Source organism: Neolamprologus multifasciatus, chromosome 19 (assembly GCF_963576455.1).
Source record: "Neolamprologus multifasciatus chromosome 19, fNeoMul1.2, whole genome shotgun sequence".
NCBI lineage: Eukaryota > Metazoa > Chordata > Actinopteri > Cichliformes > Cichlidae > Neolamprologus > Neolamprologus multifasciatus.
The window spans coordinates 11,249,809-11,274,561 of NC_140457.1; the positions used below are offsets into that span (position 1 = coordinate 11,249,809).

Sequence of the window (24,753 nt, forward strand, 5' to 3'; positions counted from 1 at the left end):
CTGGAATTAATATTCCCTCATTCAGGGACCTCAGCTGATAGCATATAATAATGTTAACAATATTGGCTGTCATCTTGTGGGATCCCATAAAATGTACCAGCGTTTTGTTGCCACATATAGCTCTTAATATCGCTTTCTCAAATGGAAACATACTGCGGTGCCCTTTGAAGTGGTGACAGAAATGATCTGTGAATGATTATATATTATATTATATAACACTGATATCATACTTTCATCCTTAGATCAGTCTTCAGCAGAAGTTTATTTGGAATCCACCTAAACATCAGTCGACCTATTGAGTAACACAACTTTATTTATACGCCTTTTGTTGACCATCAACATTATTTCACTGTTGAATAACATCCAAATCTCATTCAAACAGTGAAAGCTCTCAAGATTTTAATCAGGTAAAGTGAGTTTTGGCGAGCCAGTGGATTCAACTGATCTGCTAAAACAACACGAAAATACAATGTGAAGCAGTGAGAGTGACTAATGACCAATAACAGGGTGCAGAGACTGTAAAATCACTCCTGCAAATGAACTGCAAAGCAATGCAAGCACCAACTTTAAGCTATAATTTTTCAATTCAATTTCAATTCAATTTTATTTATATAGCGCCAAATCACAACAAATGTCGCCTCAAGGCGCTTCATAGATACAGAGAAAAGCCCAACAATCATATGACCCCCTATGAGCAAGCACTTTGGCGACAGTGGGAAGGAAAAACTCCCTTTTAACAGGAAGAAACCTCCGGCAGAACCAGGCTCAGGGAGGGGCGGCCATCTGCTGCGACCGGTTGGGGTGAGAGAAGGAAGACAGGATAAAGACATGCTGTGGAAGAGAGACAGAGATTAATAACAGATACGATTCAATACAGAGAGGTCTGTTAATACATAGTGAGTGAGAAAGGTGACTGGAAAGGAAAAACTCAATGCATCATGGGAATCCCCCGGCAGCCTACATCTATTGCAGCATAACTAAGGGAGGATTCAGGGTCACCTGGTCCAGCCCTAACTATATGCTTTAGCAAAAAGGAAGGTTTTAAGCCTAATCTTAAAAGTAGAGATAGTGTCTGTCTCCTGAATCCAAACTGGAAGCTGGTTCCACAGAAGAGGGGCCTGAAAACTGAAGGCTCTCCCTCCCATTCTACTTTTAAATACTCTAGGAACAACAAGTAGGCCTGCAGAGCGGGAGCGAAGTGCTCTAATAGGGTGATATGGTACTACAAGGTCATTAAGATAAGATGGGGCCTGATTATTTAAGACCTTGTATGTGAGGAGCAGGATTTTGAATTCAATTCTGGATTTAACAGGAAGCCAATGAAGGGAAGCCAAAACAGGAGAAATATGCTCTCTCCTTCTAGTCCCTGTCAGTACTCTTGCTGCAGCATTTTGGATTAACTGAAGGCTTTTCAGTGAGTTTTTTGGACATCCTGATAATAATGAATTGCAGTAGTCTAGCCTGGAAGTAATAAATGCATGAACTAGTTTTTCAGCGTCACTCTGAGACAGGATATTTCTAATTTTAGAGATGTTGCGCAAATGGAAGAACGCAGTCTTACATATTTGTTTAATATGTGCGTTGAAGGACATATCCTGGTCAAAAATGACTCCAAGGTTCCTCACAGTGTTACTGGAGGCCAAGGTAATGCCATCCAGAGTAAGAATCTGGTTAGATACCATATTTCTAAGCTTTTCAGCGCCGAGTACAATGACCTCAGTTTTATCTGAGTTAAGAAGCAGAAAGTTAGTGGCCATCCAAGTCTTTATGTCTTTAAGACATTCCTGCAGTTTAACTAATTGGTGTGTGTTATCTGGCTTCATGGACAGATAGAGCTGGGTGTCATCTGCATAGCAGTGAAAATGTATGCTATGTCTTCTAATGATGCTGCCTAGGGGAAGCATGTATAATGTAAACAGAATTGGTCCTAGCACCGAACCCTGTGGAACTCCATAATTAACCTCAGTGTGTGAAGAGGACTCTCCATTTACATGCACAAATTGGAGTCTATTAGATAGATATGATACAAACCACTGCAGTGCAATACCTGTAATACCTACAGCATGTTCTAATCGCTCTAATAGAATATTATGGTCAACAGTATCGAATGCTGCACTAAGGTCAAGAAGGACAAGCACAGAGATGAGTCCACTGTCAGAGGCCATAAGAAGATCATTTGTAACCTTCAATAAAGCTGTTTCTGTGCTGTGATGAACTCTGAAACCTGACTGAAACTCTTCAAATAAACCATTCCTCTGCAGATGATCTGTTAGCTGTTTGACAACTACTCTTTCAAGGATTTTTGATATGAAAGGAATTTGGCACTACTCTTACCAAAGCATTGCTAGCATGTGTATTTGCTACAGCTTGTTATCAGAATGACCCTTCGATTAAAGCCCTCAGGAGGTGCTTTAGAGCCAGGCCCTGAATGCCATCTGGTTTATAACAATTCTACCAGCAGAACAGTCCTGCCCTTGTTTTGTGTGTGTGTGTGTATGTGTGTGTGTGTGTGTGTGTGTTTGGGCTAGTGCTGCTAGGCATTTGGGCAGACAATAACATTCTAATCAGCTGAGTTAAGATAGGTGAAAGTAATAGCCGTCAGTGGTTTTAGCATCTTTAGCCCTGTTAGCTTCATTAGTTAATCACAGCCACAGATGCTCTGTTGCAAACAAACCACTTGGGCCTTTCATTTGCCCCTCAGCTTCCAATCTCCTGTTTTCTCGCCTCGTAGCTCCCCCAGGCGTCTGCCTAGCCTTGATATTCGGCAACATTCAAGGTCTGCTGATTGGTAGTCTTTATTTCTCTCAGAAACAGATACGTGTTGTTGACCATTATTTGCAATTCCCATGGCTAGAGTGACAGCAAGGATGATTTATGATGTGTCTTTCCATTTCTGTCGCTTCAACTTCCCAGACTCCACTGTTAAAAGATAATAAATATGCTAGACCTGCAAATTATAATGAGCAAATTCCTTCCTATTATATGGAATTGTTTGCCACAGATTTCATCAAGATAACGCGCGGATTGTATCTTTACAGAAATTACAGATTTTCCTTTAAACAATGTTATTTCTTGTTGAATCTAAATGTTTTAAGTTCAGTGTGATGACTGAAAGCAAATGAGGAAGCAAATGTGCTAATGTGCTGCGTTCTTGGAAAAAGTTGCATTAAATGAACATTCACATTTCTGCCTTTTTTCTTGTACTTACTTCCTTTGCTTCTTCCACCAGGGCTGCCATGTTAAGACGGGGCAGTTGGCAGCAATCAAGGTCATGGATGTCACAGGGGTAAGACACACATACATGCACTTTGGCATTTGCTCACACACCCACACGTACCCACACACAGAATATCATCTCAAGTGATTATACCAGTGTTGGGCATGTCATCTAATTATGAGCGATGAGTCAGTGCTAGTGTGTGTGTACGTGCACGTGTGTTTGTCTGATGTGGCAGAGAGGAAATGAGGACAGGCCTATTGCCATGGTAATATTAGCTGGAAGTATTAGGACAGCAGTGTGGTCTCAGGCGTGTCTGTAAAGCAGGAGGGAATCTCAGCTATATTTAGAGAGCCTCCCTGTCAGCACTTAGCTGCCAGCAAAACAATAAAGCACTGCAGGAATTAAGCAACAATGGAAGTGATAAATGAATGAATCAGTCAATAAAGGCCTGAATGAATGATTAAGGAAAAAGGGTGCAAGGTATATGAAGGTGAACGAAGGAGTATAAAAAGGGGAAAAGAACAGATGTTAAAAATAAAGCATGAAAACATGACTAAAACTATATGAATGGCTGCATATGTGTAAATCTGGCAATAAATGAATGACCGTGTTAATTACTAATGACAATTAAATGGAAGCAAAAACCAAATTGATAACTTAATGATCTGCTGTTGTAGAAAAAAATCCGCTTAGTGAAACAAATGTCTTTGTTTTTTCACCAGTGAGCACTAAATGGAATTAATCAAGGCGCAATTTTCTGATGTTGTAAATAATAAGCAAGTAAATAAGTGACACATTCTTATAAACAACTGGCTTTGTGGCAGTAGCTCCCTGAAATGAAAGTAATTAAAAGTTAATGCTGTTATTGTGGATAATTTAGGGCCCAGCTGTGTGCTTTGCAACAACACTTTTCAGACTTTTAATGGATTCAAAATGAAAATCCATCAGCAGCTTCACTCTCTGTCCATATCACATTGAGCTATTTGATGGGTCGCAAATGGAGACTGTGGTCTAATTGCTTTTAATTTTTTCTGTGTGGTAAAAGGATGAGGAAGAGGAGATTAAGGCAGAAATTAACATGCTGAAGAAGTACAGTCACCATCGGAACATCGCTACCTACTACGGAGCTTTCATCAAGAAAAATCCCCCTGGCATAGATGACCAGCTATGGGTACGGCATTATTTGAGTGTGTTTGTGCATTGTTTTGTTTTTTCTGTGTGTTTGGATGGCCATTCATGTGTGCATCACAGGAGGAGAGGATGGCAGGACTGGAAAAAGTCGCGTTCCATTTCTTGCTTTTCTGCTATATGAATGCATGCACTCATGCGTGCAGTGAACGTGGGTTTGTGTGAATTGGAAATGCATATATGGTATATATACCTCAGTATATATACCATCAGTGAAAGCTATAAAGTAGCTAAATCAATGTGAGGCTGGCTGGCTGCTGCTGCGATAAATCATCTGTTAACGCCATCTAAGGGAGCTCTCTCATCTCTGATCCCTCAGCATTCATCACACAACAGTTGGAGCAGACACACACAAACATATGTAGATACACAAAGCAGCCAAATGTATTGCCTGCATAATTCTCCCTGACTCAACATCGGCTCGTTTTTCCTCGAGTATGTTAGTGATCATAACAGTATCTTAGTGGGCTTTCACATGTGTCATCCTCATGTATTCCTGAGTGTGTTCCTTTGTGTGTCTGAATACATGGGGACAGCCATGAAGAGAGGAGTTCTGTTGTCTGTTCAGTTCAGCATGATGATGATGACGACGATGAGGCTTGAAGCGCAGCCAGAACTGACCAACTGAACTTTTGCCTGCTACTCTCCACAGATGTAGAGAGGAGAGGAGAGAATAGACACATTGTGTTTGGGTCAAGAGATGGACTTGATTCATTCATGTGATCTCGTGACCCCATCGAGTCAGTTTATGCCTGTAGTTTCTGCAGTCTGTGTGGGGTGTGTGTTTGTAAGGAGTGACAGAGACAGAAAGTCTGCAACACTGTTGGCTGTTTTTGTCAGTGTGTGTGAGCTACACGTGTACTGCTCTGTATATTACTAGAGCTGGTAAAGTGGGACATGGCTCTTTGATTGTATGCACATGTGTTAGTACTGGACTATAAATGTTATATGAACACATCAAAGAGAGTGTCACCAAGGTTTTCTTACTTTCCAGCCAAAAATGCGATTCCTTAATCTCCACATGCACATAATTACTTGGCTTTGCTACAGTTTCCTCCCAACAGGCTTGGAACTATTGATGCATATTTATTAATGACCTGACTGTATAATATTGGCTCTCTCGTACTTTGATAATAAGGAAAAAAAGAAAAGTGTTATTGGTCAGTTAAGCAGAATACAGAAGAAAAGATTACATTCATAAGTAAACAATTGGTATTGGAGGTTGCTTTATGAGAGATACTGGGTTAGAAAAGGTCGCTTTTCTAGACAAGGTAGACAAGGTCGCTTGCTTCCAGTCAGTAATTGACCTTGTATCTGCATATGTGTGCATGTGTGCATGTAGCTGGTCATGGAGTTCTGTGGAGCTGGCTCAGTGACAGACTTGATCAAGAACACCAAGGGCAACTCTCTGAAAGAGGAATGGACTGCTTACATCTGCAGAGAGATTCTCAGGGTAAGTAACCTTGTTGCCAACTTTCTCTTTCAGAGAGATAATTTTTTTTTTCTGGATTCTCTGATTTTGTTTGTTTTCTTTGTTCTCAAAGACTGATGCAAGAGCAATGTGAGCCTGCCGACAGTCATTGAAAACCGCATCAATCTGTCACTATAGTGGAAAATCAGAGAGTAATTTCAAAAGGGCTGATTCTTGAAAGGGCATAATCCTAACTGAAAAAAAACCACATTGTCTTAAACTCATAAAGTACGCACGGGGATAGTTATATGCGACAATCCTTGGTTCAAAACCTTTATACTTCTTTTAAATGACTGTGTGTTAAATTATCGATGCCCAGCCTGTTCTTTGAGAGCAATCAGCCGCTGATTGGTTTCTATGATGTCTCTGTTATGAACTGTTCTTCTTGGGAAATTGTACCCATTCTACCACATCTTATCTCTGCTATCTGTTATGGTACGTCTCAGCTGCCGAGGGCTGATGTCTCCAACAGAAAACAGCAGTATCACTGCATCTTGTCAGTTAAGCACAGTGCTGCTCTGAACAATGATTTCTTTTTATTCACTTTTTTTCTTTCCTTTTTTTTCCAAACCTCATTTCTCGCCTCATGTTGTGTTTTCTGTTTTCGCTCTTTCTGCTGCCTCTGCCCCGTCACATTTTTTCTATTTCTCCTTCTTTCATCCCTCAGTGCTTTTAACATTTTTTTCCCCGCAGTTTCTACCAATTTCTCCATCTTACAGCTTGATTTCAAATCAATGCAACAATGCAACTTTTTAAAAGTACAGATCACGTTTAGTTCCACAGCTCTAACCCAAGAGCTGATAGTCTTGCTCAAGGACACTTCCTTTTGGAAATGAGTGTTTTATGTAATAATTGTCACGATTTGGCTCATTGTTACAGAGCTTTCCTTCACTTTGTGTCTCTGTCATTGTCTGCAGGGTCTGACTCATCTCCATCAGCACAAGGTCATCCACAGAGACATCAAGGGACAGAATGTCCTGCTGACTGAGAATGCAGAGGTCAAGCTAGGTCAGTCTGTCATCTAACTCCACTTCACAAAACTGCTTCAGGATTGGGAAGGCAGTATGGAGTATAAAGTTTCAGATGGTTCAGATGTATATGTGTGTGTGTGTGGCTTTCCTGCTTCTTTTATGCTGAATGCCAAACTACAAAACTGTTTGTAGCTCTGCCACTGTCCATGATGCAAACTGCTGAAGACATGACTTGCTCTCTCTCTTATTAAAACCAAGATGGGATCTGTATGTGTGCATTTGTAAACTGGGCTATCTATTGTAGGGTATGTTCTCTCTCATGGAATTTAGTAAAGCTCACTGGTTTTGTCTGTGTGTGTATTTGTGTCATGACTTTCTAGTGGACTTTGGGGTTTCAGCCCAGTTGGACAGAACAGTAGGAAGGAGAAACACATTTATTGGGACACCATATTGGATGGCACCAGAGGTTATTGCCTGTGACGAGAACCCTGAGGCCACATATGACTTCAAGGTGATTTTTCAGTCTCCTTTCCTCTAAAGATTCGTAAACCCACTAAGGATTTTGATGACTTGTGCTATTTGTGTTTCTTTTGCAGAGTGATTTATGGTCACTGGGAATCACCGCAATAGAGATGGCTGAAGGAGCACCACGTACGTACCCAAAGAATAACCTATGTCTCTGTTACACATCATTTCTTAGTGCTTCCACAGTAGATCACTGTAATCAGGAGTCAGATCATTATTCAGTCCAGGATACTCCAACCCATTTTAAGTCATAATTTTAACGAAGGCAAAGGAGTGGATATAAAATGATGTGTCACATTGTTGGGCAGCTGCCCAGAGTTTGGTCTGTTGTCATCATTAAGGTGACAGGCCTTGTATCCACCTTTCAATTAATTTTGGTTCAGTAAAAAATAACTTATTTTCAAGTTACAGTTTATAACCGATCACAATCTGCAGAAAGGACCTAATTTTGTTTTGATATAGTTGAGAGATTATTAGCATGCTGGCTCTAACTATATGCCATGATAATGTTTAATACAAATACCTAAAAGCATTTGCATCTCTCTTATTTTGAACCTTTAGCACTCTGTGACATGCATCCAATGAGAGCCCTCTTCCTCATTCCACGCAACCCTGCCCCCAGACTAAAGTCAAAGAAGTGGTGAGTGTGTATCACATAATTGCAGTTCATGTTTGCAGATACTTCAGAGCAGTAGTGCCAGTAGCAGAGAAACAGCGAAAGGTTGGTTTTTTTTTTTTCATTTTTGCGGAGACGTGTGTGTACGTGTGTTCAGGTCAAAGAAGTTCCAGTCATTCATAGAGAGCTGTCTAGTAAAGAGCCACGGCCAGAGACCCAGCACAGAGCAGCTCCTCAAACACCCATTCATCAAGGACCTGCCCAATGAGAGGCAAATTCGCATCCAGCTGAAGGATCACATCGACCGCACCAAGAAGAAGAGAGGAGAGAGGGGTGAGCGACAAACTGTGTTGTAGACGTGTGCATGTTTGGATTCTGCAGTCAGACAACAAAGTGAAAGTTATGCTTACACTAATTGGAGTGACATACTAGGATATTAAAATGTTTTCTCTGAATTATGCCCCACCGTGGCTCATCCCTCCAAGCTGTAGTTTCTATTCATTTGGACACACCTGTGCTTTATTTTCAAAGTGTAATTTTTGGCACATGCTCCAAATATATTTCGGCACAAGTAGTTAAGAACAGTAAACATTTGGTTATCTTGCTTTATTTTTAATTGAGCGTAGCATTACTTCAGGCGTAACTAAACGTCAGACTTAACCCGCCATCTTGGTTCCTTAGCTGATGGCAACATGTCAGTGCCAGCACACATACGCTGATAGCTTAGCTGATACATCCTATCATCCTATTGGCAAATCTTTTAAATAACACACTATTTAACTTGTTTTAGCCTGGATACAGTCATGTTTGCCACTATAAGCTGCTCTTCAGCCTGGCCTCCCTCTGATTCTACATTTTAATAAATACAGTGAACCACATGTTGGTTGAAACTGACAGCCCCGCTTAAGCGAGTCTCACTACTGGTTTCCATATATGTGGGAAGGGTGTGGTGGCTTCAAGTTATTAGTATCAAAAATAAACTACTAGAGATGGAAATAGCAATCTTTCTTTGTCCAAAGTTGTTGTAAGTGAAATGTGAAGCAGCAGTATAGTGTGTTCACATGGACTTATTACATGTCTATTATGCCTAGTAAGTAAAAAGAAATCAGGCTCATTTGACTGCAGCACAATGAACACCGCCACTAATACAGACCAGTAACAGCAAGATTTAAGCATATTAAATCTTTCCAGCTGAAAAACAGCAGGCACACAGATTTAGTGTATGACTGAGATACTTTCTCAGAGATACGCAGTCACATTATGAATAATGTTTCACTTTAAGGATGAGCTGTTAAACACTTTCAGACAAATGCACAAATTCTCACTTATGCTGTTGATTTCATGGTTTTCAACAAGACAGAAAATAAAAGTGACAGACTTCCATTGAACTCCATTATGACACAAACACACACCGGCGAGTGATAGACTGGCACTCGCATAAAGTACTGCACCAGAAAGAACGACATTAACCGCTTCAGGAAACAACACACTGCAGAGCGGGCGTCGGGATGATGTATCGAAATATCTTGCCATTGTAGAGGCTTTGACGTCTCCAGCTGTCGCTTTGTCACATTCAGAGGACCGGTCCATGTGCATGCATCTGAGGAAGAGCTGGGCCTTTTATATGACTGCTGTTTTTTAAGGCCCTTTTTGACTGAAGGAGCTAATGTTCTCCACCCCACCGCACACAGTAAAATTACAATTTATACTCTTATTCAGTGGCTAAGAGAATGTGCCTTGAAGTGACAATGATCTGGGAATGGCAAAAACGTGAGCAATTTGTTACGAACAGAGGTAGTTAAAGTGAAAAATTCAGAACGTGAAGTGCCTTTGCTCTGTGCTGCTTATTACCTTACTAAGGTTTTATTGTTTTTACTCTTTGCTGCTTCTTTTTTATTCATTCTTACTTGCCTCTCTCTATCTCCCTGCCCACCAGATGAAACAGAATATGAGTATAGTGGCAGTGAAGAGGAGGATGAAGACAGAGACAGTTGTGAACCGAGGTCAGTGTTTTTACAAATGTGCAGATATGAACATTAACATGTTCTGCCCAACTTCACCCAACATAGACTTGGTCTTTTTAACTATTGCTTTTTCACTGTCCACCTTTCCAGCTCCATCATCAACATCCCCGGGGAGTCAACCCTGAGGCGAGACTTCCTGCGCCTACAGCTCGCCAATAAGGAGCGTTCAGAGGCCCAACGGCGGCAACAGCTGGAGCAACAGCAGAATGAGGAGCACAAGCGCTTGCTGTTGGCTGAGAGACAGAAACGCATCGAAGAGCAAAAGGAGCAGAGGAGGCGACTGGAAGAAGTAAGAGAGAATGAAGTGAAGGCAAAGCTTTGAAAGTATACTGTAGCTTTTCAAACAACAAAAGCTACAAAGATACACATGAATAAAAATTTTAAACTACAAAATATAGTAGGTCATAAACCAACAAAAATAGAAGAAGAAGAAGAAGAAAAAAAAAACGATCCAAAATTCATTGGAAAGTCTAAGGAATGTTAGCTTTTAATTGTTCTTGTTTTGCAACATCTGTTAATCAGACACTGTTAGTCAGTGTCCAGTTTAATTACACAGTCAGTGTCCAGTTTAATTACACAGTTAATGTCTAAAACAGAATGCAAAAACTTGTTTGGATATTTGCATATAAATGGTAATAATCAATGCTTATCAATACCCATCACCATCACTGAAGTTTTCCAAAACAGGATTTCAAAGGGACTGAAAATGATTGAAGGCCAGTCTCTTCGTAATATTTAATGGCTTCTGTTTCAATGGACGCTTCTCTTGTTTCATGGCTCCTCCGCTAGCTGGATGAAAGAACAATGATGTGTTAAGTCCAAGCCTAGCTGTTTGACAGCTATACTTACAAATTGTGAACAATTATCAACTTTTGTGGGAGTTACCCATCTGGGAACGACCTCTATCAACAGTGCTTTTGCTATGACATCTTGGTTTCATGTTGCGAAGGCCTCCCGATATAACGTCTCAACCATAATAAGACAATATATCTTCCCAACACTTTATGAAATCAGTCGTGACAGGTTTAAATAGTGTGGCTCTGGGTGTGCCACTTGGAGCGGTTTTACTGAATGCATTGCTGGGGCATGCGTGCAAATATTGAAATTTTGAAGTTATGCTACAAACTGAATGAGTACACAAAAATGGCAAAAATGCTATTCATTAAATCAAATGTGAATATAGAACTACTTGTAAGTGGTGCAAATAGAGTAGTTGGTTTAATTACAACCTTTGGGCCCCACCTCAGCTGAATTACATTTATCTACAGAAAATATGTAAGCATGTTACCATCAATAACCTAGTTTACTTATTAGCAATACATCTGACAAATTCAGGTATTTTTTTCTAAATTAACAGTCACCACAAATTAACATCACTACTATGTAAATAACTTTTCTAATTGAACCATTTCCAATAATGTTTGTGTCCTCTGTCAAATAGTTTATTATCTATAGGAAATAATATTTGGTTCCACATATTTAAATTTGCAAAGCACAATTTTGGTAGAGAAAGAATGACATTTATACACACACTTACACACAGACACAGTCAGAGCTTGTTCCCCAATGTCCCTTTCTTAGTTCCAGAGAGCAGGCTTACAGAAGGAAATCCTTAGCCCATAATCTGTGTGCTCTCTGTGGGTTTCCCCAAGGATTTGGCTTCCAGTGCACCTCTAAGCACCATGACTAGACTTAACTTACATGAACCCACCACTTCAATGGTGTCTGTGTCTTTGTACGCGTGACCAAATACACACATTAGTTAGAATTTGAGCCCGCGTATGTTTGTGTACTCATTTCCTGTGTTATTATCCTAGAAGTTGTAACACGTACCCAAAAAAAGCGTGCCAAACAAACATGATTTCCTGATTTGTGTTCACTGTGATGATCCTTAATCTTTGTGCGTTCCTGCTTTCCTGACAACAGCAACAGCAGCGTGAGCGTGAGCTGAGGAAACAGCAAGAGAGGGAACAGAGAAGACGTTATGAGGAAATGGAGCAGCTCCGTAGAGAAGAGGAGAGGAGGCATGCAGAAAGAGAACAGGTCCATACTTGTACTGCAAAACTTGTATTTGTCGTGCGACAATATAATGCAACAGATATGTGAACCACGATGTTGGGAGTTAGCCTAGAATTCCTCAAACTAATTACACATTGGTATAATACAGTTACATAATAGGAAAGGACATTTCTTTCTTTATTTGTACATTTGTAATGCTGTTTTAAATTAATCTTTATTTTTAATCTGGCTTCATCACTTGCTAATATAAAATTATATAATTATATATAGAAGCTCAATGTTTGAGTCATAAATCAAGTGCTGAACTAAAAGCACTGTTACATTGCACAGAGGTTGCTTAAAGCCTTGGTGGAAACTCATCCCCGGAGTTTCTTTCTCTAAATCCACAGCTTGTCCCTCAGTGATTTGTTTTTCTTCCGTATTTGTTATGTCAAAATGAATATTTATTTTTTTTCTAGCTTCATCAGCCGTATGCCATTGTTTTGATATAAAAACTCAAAAAGTAAAAGTATAGAACATAAAAGCACTAAAAGTTGTTACATTGGATAGAGGTGCCAAAAACCTTGGCGGAAACTCTAAATCCACGGCTTCAGTGTGTTTATTTTACCGATCCATACTTCTTTTCCCCACTTGTTATTTTCCTTTCATTGTTGCAGGACTTTATTTTATTATAATCAATGAGAATTGTGTGGCAAAAATATAAATATTACATAACAAAATTGTAGAGCCCCTCCCATGAGATATTACTTAGCACCTTTTTTTTAGAATGCAAAGAAAGCTGTTGCAGCATTTTCAGCATAGACATTTTTGCAGCATTATAGGGATGGACAATTTTAGAGTTTTATATAGATGCATGCATTTTGATTGTTCTGTATCTTTCCCCTTACTTGTCTCTTTCTCTCTTTTAACATATTTTTCTCTTGTCCTCTCTGTGAACCTTGTATTTTTTGTCTATCCTACTCAATGTTTATCGCTCTGCTGCTCTCCTGCCACACTTCTCAAGTCTTTTGAAAAGATAACTTCAAACTTTTTTTTGTCTCATTTTCCCTTTCTAACACATTAAAATTGTTTGAGGATATAATATCTTTTATTATTATCGTCTCTCCTCATTGAAAAGAACCACAGGAGATTATATTCTCTATTCTATTCTGTTCCCCCCTTTCTGTCTTTAGCTTTCTTCTATGCCTGTATAGAAATGTTCAGATCTCCAGATTTTTCTCTCAATCTATTTCTATCTCCTTGTGCCGTCATGCTCCTCAGGAGTATATCCGTAGACAGCTGGAAGAGGAACAGAGGCAGTTAGAGATTCTCCAGCAGCAGCTACTGCAGGAACAGGCATTACTGCTGGTAACCACAGCCCTCCCACGTGCTACAACTGCTCCCCAACTGTGCTGTGTGATCCCTGTCCCCACTGCATGCACCTGAATGGAATATATATTCTTTGGCCTATTAGCTACAGATTTGAGCAAAAACATTTTTCTCTGAAATTGATTCGGATCACTGAACGCATGTGCAGTATCATTTAGCTGGCTGGATCTCAAAGGATTTTACAGAAAAAAAGACTTCTGTTTTGACTGCCCTGTTATGTCATGCAAAGAAAATGTAGGACACTGTTGTTTTCCTCAGTGCCCTGCTCTTTTTTAAGAGTATTTCCTTTTAGTATTTGTATACTGCATCACTCATACACTTTAGAGCTAAAAATTGAAGACTGCCAAGTTTGAAAGGAAACCTTTTGAGATCCAAAGGCCACAAAAATGACCCTAGTGCCAAAATCCAGTGCTGTGCTATGTCGTTATTCTTGTGCCCATCGCTCCAATATTTCCTCTTCCACATTCCTCTTCCCTGTTTTTCCTGCAGATTTTGTTTGGGTTTTTTGCCAGAGCTATATGTAGAAAGTCTGTTTGTGTTCCATATTGGGTTAATCCAATGGTCAGTTTGTATGTTTGTCAGGTCTGTTATGCGAATGCATGACTCAAATCTGACACTATGTGGGAGACTGTGTCACACAAAAAGTATTTTCAAATACAATCAAAAGGAAAATAATGTGTATGGACTTTCCTCCCATTTTGAAAATTATTCAAGCCATTCTGAACCCTTAAATTCTGCACATGTAGGGAGGGATAATGATCATTGGAATACGCATCCGCTGTTTTTCTACCTGAGTTTATAAATGCACTGAAAGTTGCGTAATACCTATTGACCTAAATTTTGTGGTACCTCATCTGCCTCAGCCGTTTTCCCTTGTGCTAATTTGTCTTTGTGTCTTTGCTCCCATATAAAATATTTTCCTCTTTTTTGTTTCTCGTCTCTTTCCTTCTTGCCATTCACCCTCTACCTTTCTTTCTTCAGGAGTACAAGCGCAAGCAGATTGAGGAGCAGCGGCAGGCAGAGCGGCTACAGAGGCAGCTCCAGCAGGAGAGAGCCTACCTGGTGTCTTTACAGCAGCAGCAGCAGCAACAACAGCAGCAGCAGCAGCAGGAGGGAAGACAAGCAGAGAAGAAACCGCTTTACCACTATAAGGATGTCGTTAATCCAAACGACAAGCCTGCCTGGGCTAAAGAGGTAATAAGATATGCATGGTCTTTTGAACTTGCTTGTCTTCTATGAAGAAAGGTTCTGAGCACCAGGTGTGTGTACTAAATGTTTTTATGCTGATGTCGATAATGTATTTAAAGTGAACCTCAACCAGTTGCCTTCTTGCATTGTGGTTATCTTATTTAGCAGGTTGTACTAGAAGCAGGAACTTTGTGAGGAGAGTAGTGGAAAAACTTTGCTTTTTGAATTGAAACACCCTTTTAAAATGAATTCTCTTTCTTTAATAATTACTCTGTGAAGTGTGCTTTGTGTGTGTCTATGTTGCTTAATGTCCTCTGACTGTGACCCCTAGGTCCCGAAGCAGCAGCAGCATGCTCATGGTAACCCACCTCGTTCCCGCCTTCGACATCATCAGTCATTCAACCAGCCTCAAACTTCTAGCTCTCACGGCCAATCTAGACCTCAGGCCCCTAAGCGTACTCTGTCTCATTCTCCCCAGCTTCTCTCCAGCCAGCTTCCCCATATATGTATTTCAGTAGACCCCGGTGAACCCCTAGATCCAGAGTTGAAGCTGGAGATAAGCCAGCAGGTCAAAGAACTTAGAGCTCAGAAACACAATCGAAGGGGGCGTAGCCCAGGGTATGTCCCGGAGCACAGTAAGTCTGCTGGCCAGGGGCTCAAAAAAGGTCCTGTCAAGAGCCCCAAACAAGGCTCGTGTTATCTACCAGAGCCTAGCAGTCAAAATGGGAAGCATAGAGATAGATGTCTATCTGGCACAAGTCAGCCAACCATTAAGGAGCTAATGTCTCAAGAGTCACAGCTTAAGGCTCGACCTCATCCGATATCTCCAGGACAGATCCAGAATCCCACGCCTTCCAAACCCGCGTCCTTAATGGTTAGTGCCTATCGACGTGGCAGGTCACACTCACCCTGCAATAGAATAGATGTAGACATAGAGCTTTATAATCCGGGAGGATGGCACAAATCGTTGAGGCAAAGTGTGAGCCATGGCAGCCTTACAATGCACTTGGACTCAAAGGCAGTTGACCAAACTGACCTACTCTCTCAGTCCTTCCCTGCAAATGTTCTCTGTTCTGCCCTATCTAAACACAGGAACTCCTACTCACCTGCTCCCAGCAGTAGCAATCTTCTCCAAGTCCCTGATAACAATCACTTACTTTTCCCTCTTTCCGATAGGGGCATGAACTCTGAGACATGGAGGCAACATGCAATTAGAGGTAGTTCCTCTATGTGTGATCTTAGTGCTTCTGCCCCTGCAGGGTTACTAAAAAGAAGCATGAATAATATTATTTCAATGAGTTCAAACTCTCCATCCCCTTGGTTGTGCCTTTCTCCTCGCAACTCTCCTCAAATTTTCCACATACAATCCCCTACATCCTCAGTGTCGCCGACCACATCCCCAGTATCGCCATCCAGCAGTCTCTTCTCTCCTGAGAGCCCTGGGTTCAACACAGAATCTCCTTATTACCCCACCTTAGTCGTGCCTAACCAAACGTCATTTCCTAACAGTTCACCTCACTGCTCCCCACAAGGCTCTCCCTTTGGATCCCAATCCCAGATCGTCAGGTCTGTTGGAGCAACAGAGTGCTAGACTCTGCTCCAGCACATGTATATAAGACCACACACACACACACACACACACACACACACACACACACGCACGCACTTGTACTTCTGTATTTGTGATTAAATAAATGCTCCACTCTACTCATTTTAACTACAGGAGGATATCAAGTTTTTGTATTACTTCTATGGCTCAGATATGAACTTGATAAATTTCTAAAACACTGCTTGACATAACAGTCAAAAGTACTAAATTCCCCACAAAGACAGAGGTACAATTGGATACGTGTAGAATGTTCATACTCAAGCATACAGACAGTAAAAGGTACATTTCCACTTTTGTCCCTGCAAAGCTTATGTATATATTTTTCTTACTGTTAGTAACACATTTAATTATTCATTTTATATAGCTCGTGTTATTTATGGGCTTGAGATCAAGGGGAGAGGTGCCTGTGTTCAGTTATAGTTTAATACCACTTTGTAGATACAGTAGCCTAGTTAGCTAGACCACTCAGTCCCCCTGCCTGCCCCCTCAATGCCCCTGCCACCCAGTTTCCCAGAGTGCACCGTGATGAGCCTACTTCTAGATATCTCGGATTTGATGGCATCAGGGAAAACCCACCCATCTCATCTTCCAGTTAGGTCAGTCAACCAGTAAATCATATCCTAGCCTGGTGATGGGTGCTGGCCAAGTGGTGGTGGGATCCTTTTAATAAACCTGAGATGCCTTCCTGGCGACCTATTCTTCTTCCTCATCTCATACAGTATTTTTTTCTGTATGTAGATGCAACATTGCCAACAGCTAACCTCCAATATTCTCTTCTCTCTGTAATAGAAAGAGTTTTTGGGTGGTAAACTTATGACAAACACAAAAAAATGAAATATGCACTACCCAAAAGGTTTTTCTTCATCTTTTTCTAATCTCTCTTTTCTTGTTGTTTAGTCAATATACTAACCTTGATTACACTCCACAGATCAAACTTCGATCTCAGCAGTACTTCGCCTAAACCACTGAATGTTTTTCTTTCAGTTATTTGCAGACTGATTGTCTAAATCTGATTCCATCATCCGTAGTTGCATTTCATTCAAGGAACTAACAAAAACTGTTTGATGCTGTAGATGTCAAAGTTGCAATGTTGTAGCTGACCTTGTAGCAGGCACCTAACACAGATTTGAGAAATGGCTCGGTATCGCATAGTTGTTTTGAACCAGGTCATAATCTGAAATAATCCTGCTAGATTATGTGAGCTCCTGTGGATTTAGAGAAAGCTTTTAAAGAGAAAGGCACTCTTGTTTACCTTGGGGCTGTTGAAACTAGAACCCGCTGAGCCATCACTCAACCATGAAACTACAGATGGGTAGAGTGTTTAGAGGGGAAAAGTGTGATTTTGGCAGCTGGGTGTATCCCTTGGAACATTCTCCTGTTGCACAGCAGATAATCTGATAATCAGATTACACTGGCGAGAGGAGCTTCCTGCCCCTTTCACACACAGATGTATTTACTTTGACACACGTGAGCACAGTTCAGTGGAAACGGACTGGAATTACACAAACACTTCAACATTGCATTGTGCTTACGTGGTTCTTTTATTCTGTTTTGAATGTGGCATCTGATAAAGCAGATTAGAAGCTATACTTAAACTTTCACTACAGCCATCAGACACTCTTACTCCTCAACATAGAGAAACGACACCACAAACAACTTAAATGAGACATAAATTAGTCAGACGCCCAATCTGTTTGTGAATAAAAAACCTATTCTTTGTGCAAAACAAAATCTTTGTGTTATTGTTGGCCTGCTGGTTTACCCTGATAAGGGCTTCTGTGGAAGTCTGGCATGGCTCACCTGTGTAATTATTGCATACACAGGTGAGAGACGGTTAAGACTGGTTTTAACTCGAAAAACAAGACTTTACTTAGTCACGCAGAGTCCTATCATGTCATTAAAACAATGTGCAATATAAAGAGACGCTCTCGTAAATTTCTTATGTAATATCCAGCAATCCATCAGTCGCACACTTCTACATTGTGGTTGTTGTCACCGCAGAGAAGAGTGATGTTTAAGATTGTCTAGTGGCTTGTAGAGGTGCATGGGTGTGTGGGTGATGCCCATTGTGGATCAGACATGGTGACTGGTTGTGTTGTGACTGTGACTGTGAGTGACAGTCGTATGTGACCTGCCTCAGGTGGAGGAGCGATCTAAGCTGAACAGGCAGAGCTCTCCAGCACTGCAGCACAAAATGTCCAACCGCATCTCCGACCCCTCCCTCCCACCCCGCTCCGAGTCCTTCAGCAGCGGGGGCATGCAGCCTGCCCGCACCCCACCCATCCAACGTTCCAACGAACCACAGGTGTGTGTGTGTGTGTGTGTGTGCGCGCAAAAAGAGGCACTTTCACCTTTCGTGCCTTCTCTCACATATTGTTCTCCACCTCACCCTTAACCATCCTTTTTCCATTTCACTCACACTGTTAAACTCTAACTGACTTCATCAATGCGTTTATCCCCACAGATGGCTCACCTGGTTCCTGTGAAAACCCACACTAGCTCCATGTCTGGCTCTCAATCTCTGCAGGACCAGAAAGACTCAGCTCTCAGTGAGAGTGTGAGTGTGGGCTCCCCCAGGCCTGAGATGCCTCGTCAGAACTCAGACCCCACTTCTGACACCCCAGGACCTCCACAGCGCAATGCTGGCAGGGAGGAACGGGATCGTGACAGGGATCGAGATCGGGACAGAACCGCTTGGCTGAGAGAGGAGGACATCCCACCCAAGGTTGAGATTCATAATCAGAAATGAAGGCTAAGAATATTTGGTGTCTTTTATTAACCTGCGTTTATGCTTTTTATTTATTGTTTCAGCATTTTTTGAATTCTGCGTTTAAATATTGCATAGTGTAGTATACTTGCAATTTTATTAATAATCCTGTTTTAAATTAATGTTGGCCTTTCCAGCTGCTTGACAAAATTCATGCTATACTGTACATCATGGTGTTTTACCATTTCCCTCTTTGTCATGGATCGGTAGTGTACTTTAGAAAGACATGTTTTGAGTTTTATCTTGTTTCTGTGTTTGTCCAGGTACCCCAACGGACCACTTCCATCTCCCCAGCCTTGGTCAGGAAAAACTCTCCTAATGGAGGAGTAGGTCTGGGTCCTCGGGCAGGTTCTCAGCTTATAAGGGCAAGGTAAAGGGCAAAGTAGCAAACTGATTTTGAATTACTTTCTGTAACATTTCCCATGTATTAATCCTTAGTGTGTTTAAACAGAAATAAAAACTTTTGTATGAGGATACTGCGTATTTAAAAGGTCTGCTTTCATCCTTTTTCAGCAACCCTGACCTGCGGCGCTCTGAACTCTCTTTGGACGCTATGCTGCAAAGAACCTCTTCCAACTCATCATCTTCCTCGTCCCCTTCATCTCAGGGGGGTTCAGCTGAGAGGAGAGGTATAAAACCTCAAGCTCTTAAACACATAATACAGGCTCATAAGACACATACAAAACCTAATCTGGCAAACATCAACATCAACTGAATGCTTGTAAGTAAACCAGAAAAAACAACAATGTGTAGGCAGAGGATCACACATACTGTGTATGCGTACCTCCACATACATCGACATGGATTTCAAGTCTATCAGCAGGACATTGCAGTTCTGCACCGATCAACCTGTCTGATGTGCCCTGTTACTCTGGGCCTCTGGAGAGATTGAAGAGAGGAAATGAGAGCGGGAGATAGAGAGAAGCGCAGAGCGAGGTGTCAAACAACAGGCCAGAGGGATATCTAAGATATGCATGGATTTCCCTCTGACAAACACATAGAAAGGTTGAAGTACCTTGATATTAGTTGGATTTATTTTTCAACTCTGTTGACAGCAAACAGTCTTAAAGATGGAATAAATACAGATGGAGAAAAATAAAAAAAAATTCTAATGAACGAGTTTCGCAGTAAATTAATATCTAGATTTGAGTTAAACTGCTAATTTTCTTTTAATCACCATTTTTTGTTTTGGTAGGTCAAAGCAAGCAGGAGGGATCCCCTCTAGGAGCCAATCAAGAAGCAAAGCTCAAGCAGGAGGAGGGACGCGAATCAACAAGACCCAGCAGACCTGCCGTGAGTCAAACAACACAGACACACAAAGAACCTCTTTCTGTCACAGGCATCTCCTCTCTGGGAATCTTTTACAGGCCTCCTCCTCTCTTTTTCTACTATTCACTTGATCTTTCTTTCTCTTCCCACCTCTTTCTTCTTCTATTCTTCAGAGCTATAAGAAAGCCATAGATGAGGTTAGTGAATATTGCGCCCCCCCCCCCCCCCCTCCCGTTTCCTTTATTCTGGTTTTCCTTTGATCTTCAGAGGCCCCTTTCTTCCCCTGGCATGATGGAGTTAGTGGGTTTCACAAGAAGATGATGTTTCCTTTTTACGCTGACATATCAGGGTGTAATGGCAGTAGCAGTGCATGTGTGCTTCTACACACATACCTGAGAGAGTGTATATTTGGATGAGTGCCTGTGTGGGTTTGCATGTGTTGGGTGGGGGCGTGTGTGAATATGTGTGTACTGCAAAGCACCTGAACAGTCTTTGAATCTCTTTTCCTGTTTCTCCATTATCACGGTTACTGGTCAGGAGGAGCTGGTAAGCGCACCGTGTGTAATAATCTTCCCCCTGTCTGCATGATTTGGTCTGATCCATCGGCTTGGGTGATGGGGAGGCGAGGGAGGGGAGGAACCATGGGCCAGTTGGCATGGGGGCGATTGGTAGAGTGGAGTAATTCGGCACTCCAGTAGTTTATAAAGCTTGATTATATGTCTTTCTCTGTTCTTATGACTTGTGTTCTCAAGGGTCATACTTGCTTGTGAGCAAATGAAAGTGCTGATTTTGATCAATCCTCATGTTGAAAGTTCGAATTTAACTGTTAAGATTTTTTAAAAGTGTACTGCCAGATCAGCACTCTTGTTCCACGGCTCTTGTGTACAGGCTCGGATGGCTATGTGACAACAATTAAGTTGGCCTTTAGTCTTGATGGTCATTATTTGTCTGAATCGTTGACCCTCTCCGTTTCCTTTGCCCTTTGTGTGTGATTTGGTCTCTCAGTCTTGAGGTTCTGAGACCGAATGAAATCACTTTTTCTCTCCTCTTTTGTCCTCTGTTCCAGGACTTAAGTGCATTAGCTAAGGAACTCAGAGAACTAAGGGTAGAGGAGGGAAGCAGACCTCCAGTGAAGGTAAAATGACAACTGTAAATTCTCTAAATTCAACCATAAATAAAAAGTTGAGGATGGAAAACAGACAAAGCTAAAAGCCTGTTTATGTTGTGACGTTAATCAGGTAGAATGGTAGTGACAAATCTTCATGTAGAGATAACGGGCAAAACAAAGTTCTCGTTCGTTAAACGGTAAAACTTTAAATTAGACTCTGTCATGTTAGATATCTCTGACCACTGCTGCAATACAATTTTAAATTGTAATTAGCCGATGGGATTCAGTCTAAAAGAAACATTGCTTTAAATATATTTTTGCTTATTTATAGTAATCTCAGATTAATCGTAAAGTTACAAGTTGTTTGAATGGCTTACAACCTCACTTAAAAGTGACTGTTATTTTGTGTTAAAAATGTTTTTATATATATTAAAAAGAACAGAATATGTGTATCTATAAGATCTAACAATTGTGTTTGCAGTGCAATTTCTTCTTCACAAAAATGCTTAATTTGTTTCTATTAAAAAAGGGGAAAAAAAGATCTTGCTAGGCAAAACAACTTATAATAATAACTGACCTATAATGACTTTCTTCAGCCTTCACTGACACTGCTGACTGCACCACTCTGCCCCACTTCTCTTTATACGGCTGAGCAGAAACCATACCCCACTACCACACTTGCATCCATATTTGCTATTTTGCAGTCTATTTCATTTTTGCTGTTGTTGCCAAAATGATGATGCATTTGTGCAATAGTGCCACCAACTGCACATTAGCAGAACAGCATGAAAGATCTGTGTTCTATTTCCCACATTCTTCACTGATCGCACAATATAAACCAAACCGTATATATCTGGTGCAGTCTAAATTACTTCTAGAGGGAATCAGATACAACCGTAAATCTTCTCTTATCAGTGTTGCTTCTCAGTGGTTCGAAAGTAAATTTTTCTCTCTACGTCTTGTTCATTGACACAGGTGACAGACTACTCGTCTTCCAGTGAAGAATCGGAGAGCAGCGATGAAGATGGGGAGACAGATGGCACTGTTGCTGTGAGCGATATTCCCCGCATAATGTACGTTTTCGCCTTCATGTTTCCTCTCTTTTGTTCTGACATGCTAGTGTTCGTAGGTTTGGGATTAGCACAATGCCAGTAGCATAGTAGTTGGTTTAATTTTAAATGTAAATATATTAAGTCTCTGTATTTTTCTTGCAGGCCAGCAGTGCAGAGTAGTGGAGAGTCATATGGAGGGTTGACAGAAGACTCTCTGGGAGATGCCTATAACAGCTCGAAGGACAGTACTCTAGTAATGAGAGAGGTGACGAACATGCATGCACACACTCAAACATGATTACACACTTACAAAACTGTTATTGCTGTAGAGCAATATATTCTTTTGTGCTCATCTTTCTGTTCTCCTAACTTCTCTTGATATTTATATGTCTTTATTTGTCACACAGGCAGAGGAGAGGAGGAGAGGAGGTCATGGTGAGAGTAATGGGTTTGGAAATCATGGTAACCATGGTAACCTCCCTGACCTGGTGCAACAGAGCAACTCCCCGTCAGCGACGCCCACCACAGCCCTGCAGGAGCTCAGCGACATGGCTGAGGTGAGACACGGGCACAAATTGCACACTTTAACAATGATTCCTGTGTGTTTATGTCACACTAGGTAGACTATTGTTGGATTTACTGATTGTTTTGTGTCTTACAGTTTGGTGTTGGTGGGTCCAAAGCATCATTTACTCCATTCGTTGATCCACGGGTCTATCAAACCTCCCCAAGTGATGACAATGAGAACTCAGCAGCAGGTAGTGGGATAGTGTAGAGTTTTAGTTAAATGTCAGTCAGTGAACTCCGTCTTTGAAATGAGCTGTTAGTGGAAAAAGGCATTTCTTATCTGTCATCATTGTTGCCAAAATACCAATCACATATTCCCTTCTGTCTTTGTTTGTCTTTGTCTTGGCAGCCATGTTTGCCAATGAGCTGCTGAGGCAGGAGCAGGCACGACTAAATGAAGCCAGGAAGATCTCTGTGGTAAATGTCAACCCCACCAACATCAGACCCCACAGTGACACGCCAGAGATCCGCAAATACAAGAAACGCTTTAACTCCGAGATCCTTTGCGCTGCACTCTGGGGTAGGACGGTGTAGCCTTTATCTTACCCACTACAGAAAGCAAAATATTCTATTTGTGTGCTTTTGTTTGCTTTTCTCTGACTCCAACTCTTATCCGTGAACGTTTAGGTGTGAATCTACTAGTAGGGACAGAAAATGGTCTCATGCTGCTCGACCGAAGTGGACAGGGAAAAGTTTATAACCTGATCACCAGAAGGCGTTTCCTACAGATGGATGTACTAGAGGGCCTCAATGTGTTGGTCACCATATCTGGTAGGTTTAATATGCATACAGTATGCACAACACGCTCATACCTGTACCTTAAGTTACACTTTCTGTAACAGACATTAAGGTAGTAAAAGACATGTTGACAAAATCTGTTTTGTAAGAAGCTTTTTATCTCATTTTTACAGCAAGAGGTCATTTGTTTTTGAGTCTTTCATTAATTTATTTTTTGTTTTACAAAAAATTTGATTATTATCATTTTAATACTAATTTGATCAATTTCATTTTCCTGTTTGCCCCTCCCTTCACAGGGAAAAAGAATAAGTTGCGTGTCTACTATTTATCCTGGCTGAGGAACAGAATATTACATAACGACCCAGAAGTAGAGAAAAAGCAGGGTTGGATCACCGTAGGAGAACTGGAAGGCTGTGTGCATTATAAAGTTGGTAAGTGTGTGTTTGTATGAATAAAAATAGTTTATAGTTTAATTTGAAGGGCCATTGTAGTTAAAGTGGTATTATCTAACCTGCTGTGAAATTTATAAACCAAAATTAAAATGGGTAATATAATTTGCTGCTGATTTTGACGAATACCTTGGAATTTTCTCAAACCCCAACTTGTTGAAGGAGCTGATGTGCAAGAGCTTTCTTGAGAATTTTAGAAATTAGTCAGTGCTTGGAAATGAATCCATTGTATCTATGGTGAGAGTTTTAAGAAGCTATGAACTACATGAAAGAGTCAAATTGATAACAGACCAAAGCAAAGGGTGAGATCTTAGCCAGAATCTTCTCAAGAAACCTGGCAGGAATCATATCAGATGGCCAAGAAAAGGTGTGCATAGGAGATATTTGGGAGATCTGCCATGCAAATAGCTGGGACAAGGATTAAGCAATACTTAGAAGGTAAAATCTAACAACATAAGTCTCTTAAGAAATCCCAACCAGCAAATGCTGTGGGAGCACGAACCTAAATAAAGAGTTCCTTGATACTAAATAAATAAAACTGAGTGTTCATTATATACACTGGGCCAATGTAAGGCCACTTCTAATTTCTTGTTGTCTTAAATGT

General features: G+C 41.0%; 1 protein-coding gene across 13 annotated transcripts in view; it reads left to right on the plus strand.

Moving 5' to 3' along the window:
* LOC146496069 (TRAF2 and NCK-interacting protein kinase-like) overlaps positions 1–24,753 on the plus strand; it is a 58,251-nt gene that overhangs the window by 26,819 nt on the left and 6,679 nt on the right. For 2 of the 13 annotated variants that reach the window (XM_085142972.1, XM_085142973.1), the window contains exons 3-30: positions 3,230–3,286; positions 4,266–4,391; positions 5,751–5,861; positions 6,797–6,887; positions 7,231–7,361; positions 7,447–7,501; positions 7,937–8,015; positions 8,149–8,324; positions 9,928–9,994; positions 10,106–10,304; positions 11,942–12,058; positions 13,295–13,381; positions 14,384–14,596; positions 14,922–15,464; positions 18,340–18,504; positions 18,664–18,924; positions 19,230–19,336; positions 19,480–19,595; positions 20,162–20,259; positions 20,409–20,432; positions 21,302–21,370; positions 22,319–22,416; positions 22,558–22,660; positions 22,803–22,952; positions 23,057–23,153; positions 23,312–23,482; positions 23,590–23,733; positions 23,997–24,131. In XM_085142972.1, coding sequence (XP_084999098.1) covers positions 3,230–3,286; positions 4,266–4,391; positions 5,751–5,861; positions 6,797–6,887; positions 7,231–7,361; positions 7,447–7,501; positions 7,937–8,015; positions 8,149–8,324; positions 9,928–9,994; positions 10,106–10,304; positions 11,942–12,058; positions 13,295–13,381; positions 14,384–14,596; positions 14,922–15,464; positions 18,340–18,504; positions 18,664–18,924; positions 19,230–19,336; positions 19,480–19,595; positions 20,162–20,259; positions 20,409–20,432; positions 21,302–21,370; positions 22,319–22,416; positions 22,558–22,660; positions 22,803–22,952; positions 23,057–23,153; positions 23,312–23,482; positions 23,590–23,733; positions 23,997–24,131 — 3,790 coding nt within the window. The remainder of the gene's footprint in view (positions 1–3,229; positions 3,287–4,265; positions 4,392–5,750; positions 5,862–6,796; positions 6,888–7,230; positions 7,362–7,446; positions 7,502–7,936; positions 8,016–8,148; positions 8,325–9,927; positions 9,995–10,105; positions 10,305–11,941; positions 12,059–13,294; positions 13,382–14,383; positions 14,597–14,921; positions 15,465–18,339; positions 18,505–18,663; positions 18,925–19,229; positions 19,337–19,479; positions 19,596–20,161; positions 20,260–20,408; positions 20,433–21,301; positions 21,371–22,318; positions 22,417–22,557; positions 22,661–22,802; positions 22,953–23,056; positions 23,154–23,311; positions 23,483–23,589; positions 23,734–23,996; positions 24,132–24,753) is intronic. The other 11 variants (XM_085142977.1, XM_085142980.1, XM_085142979.1 and 8 more) reach the window with 8 other exon arrangements.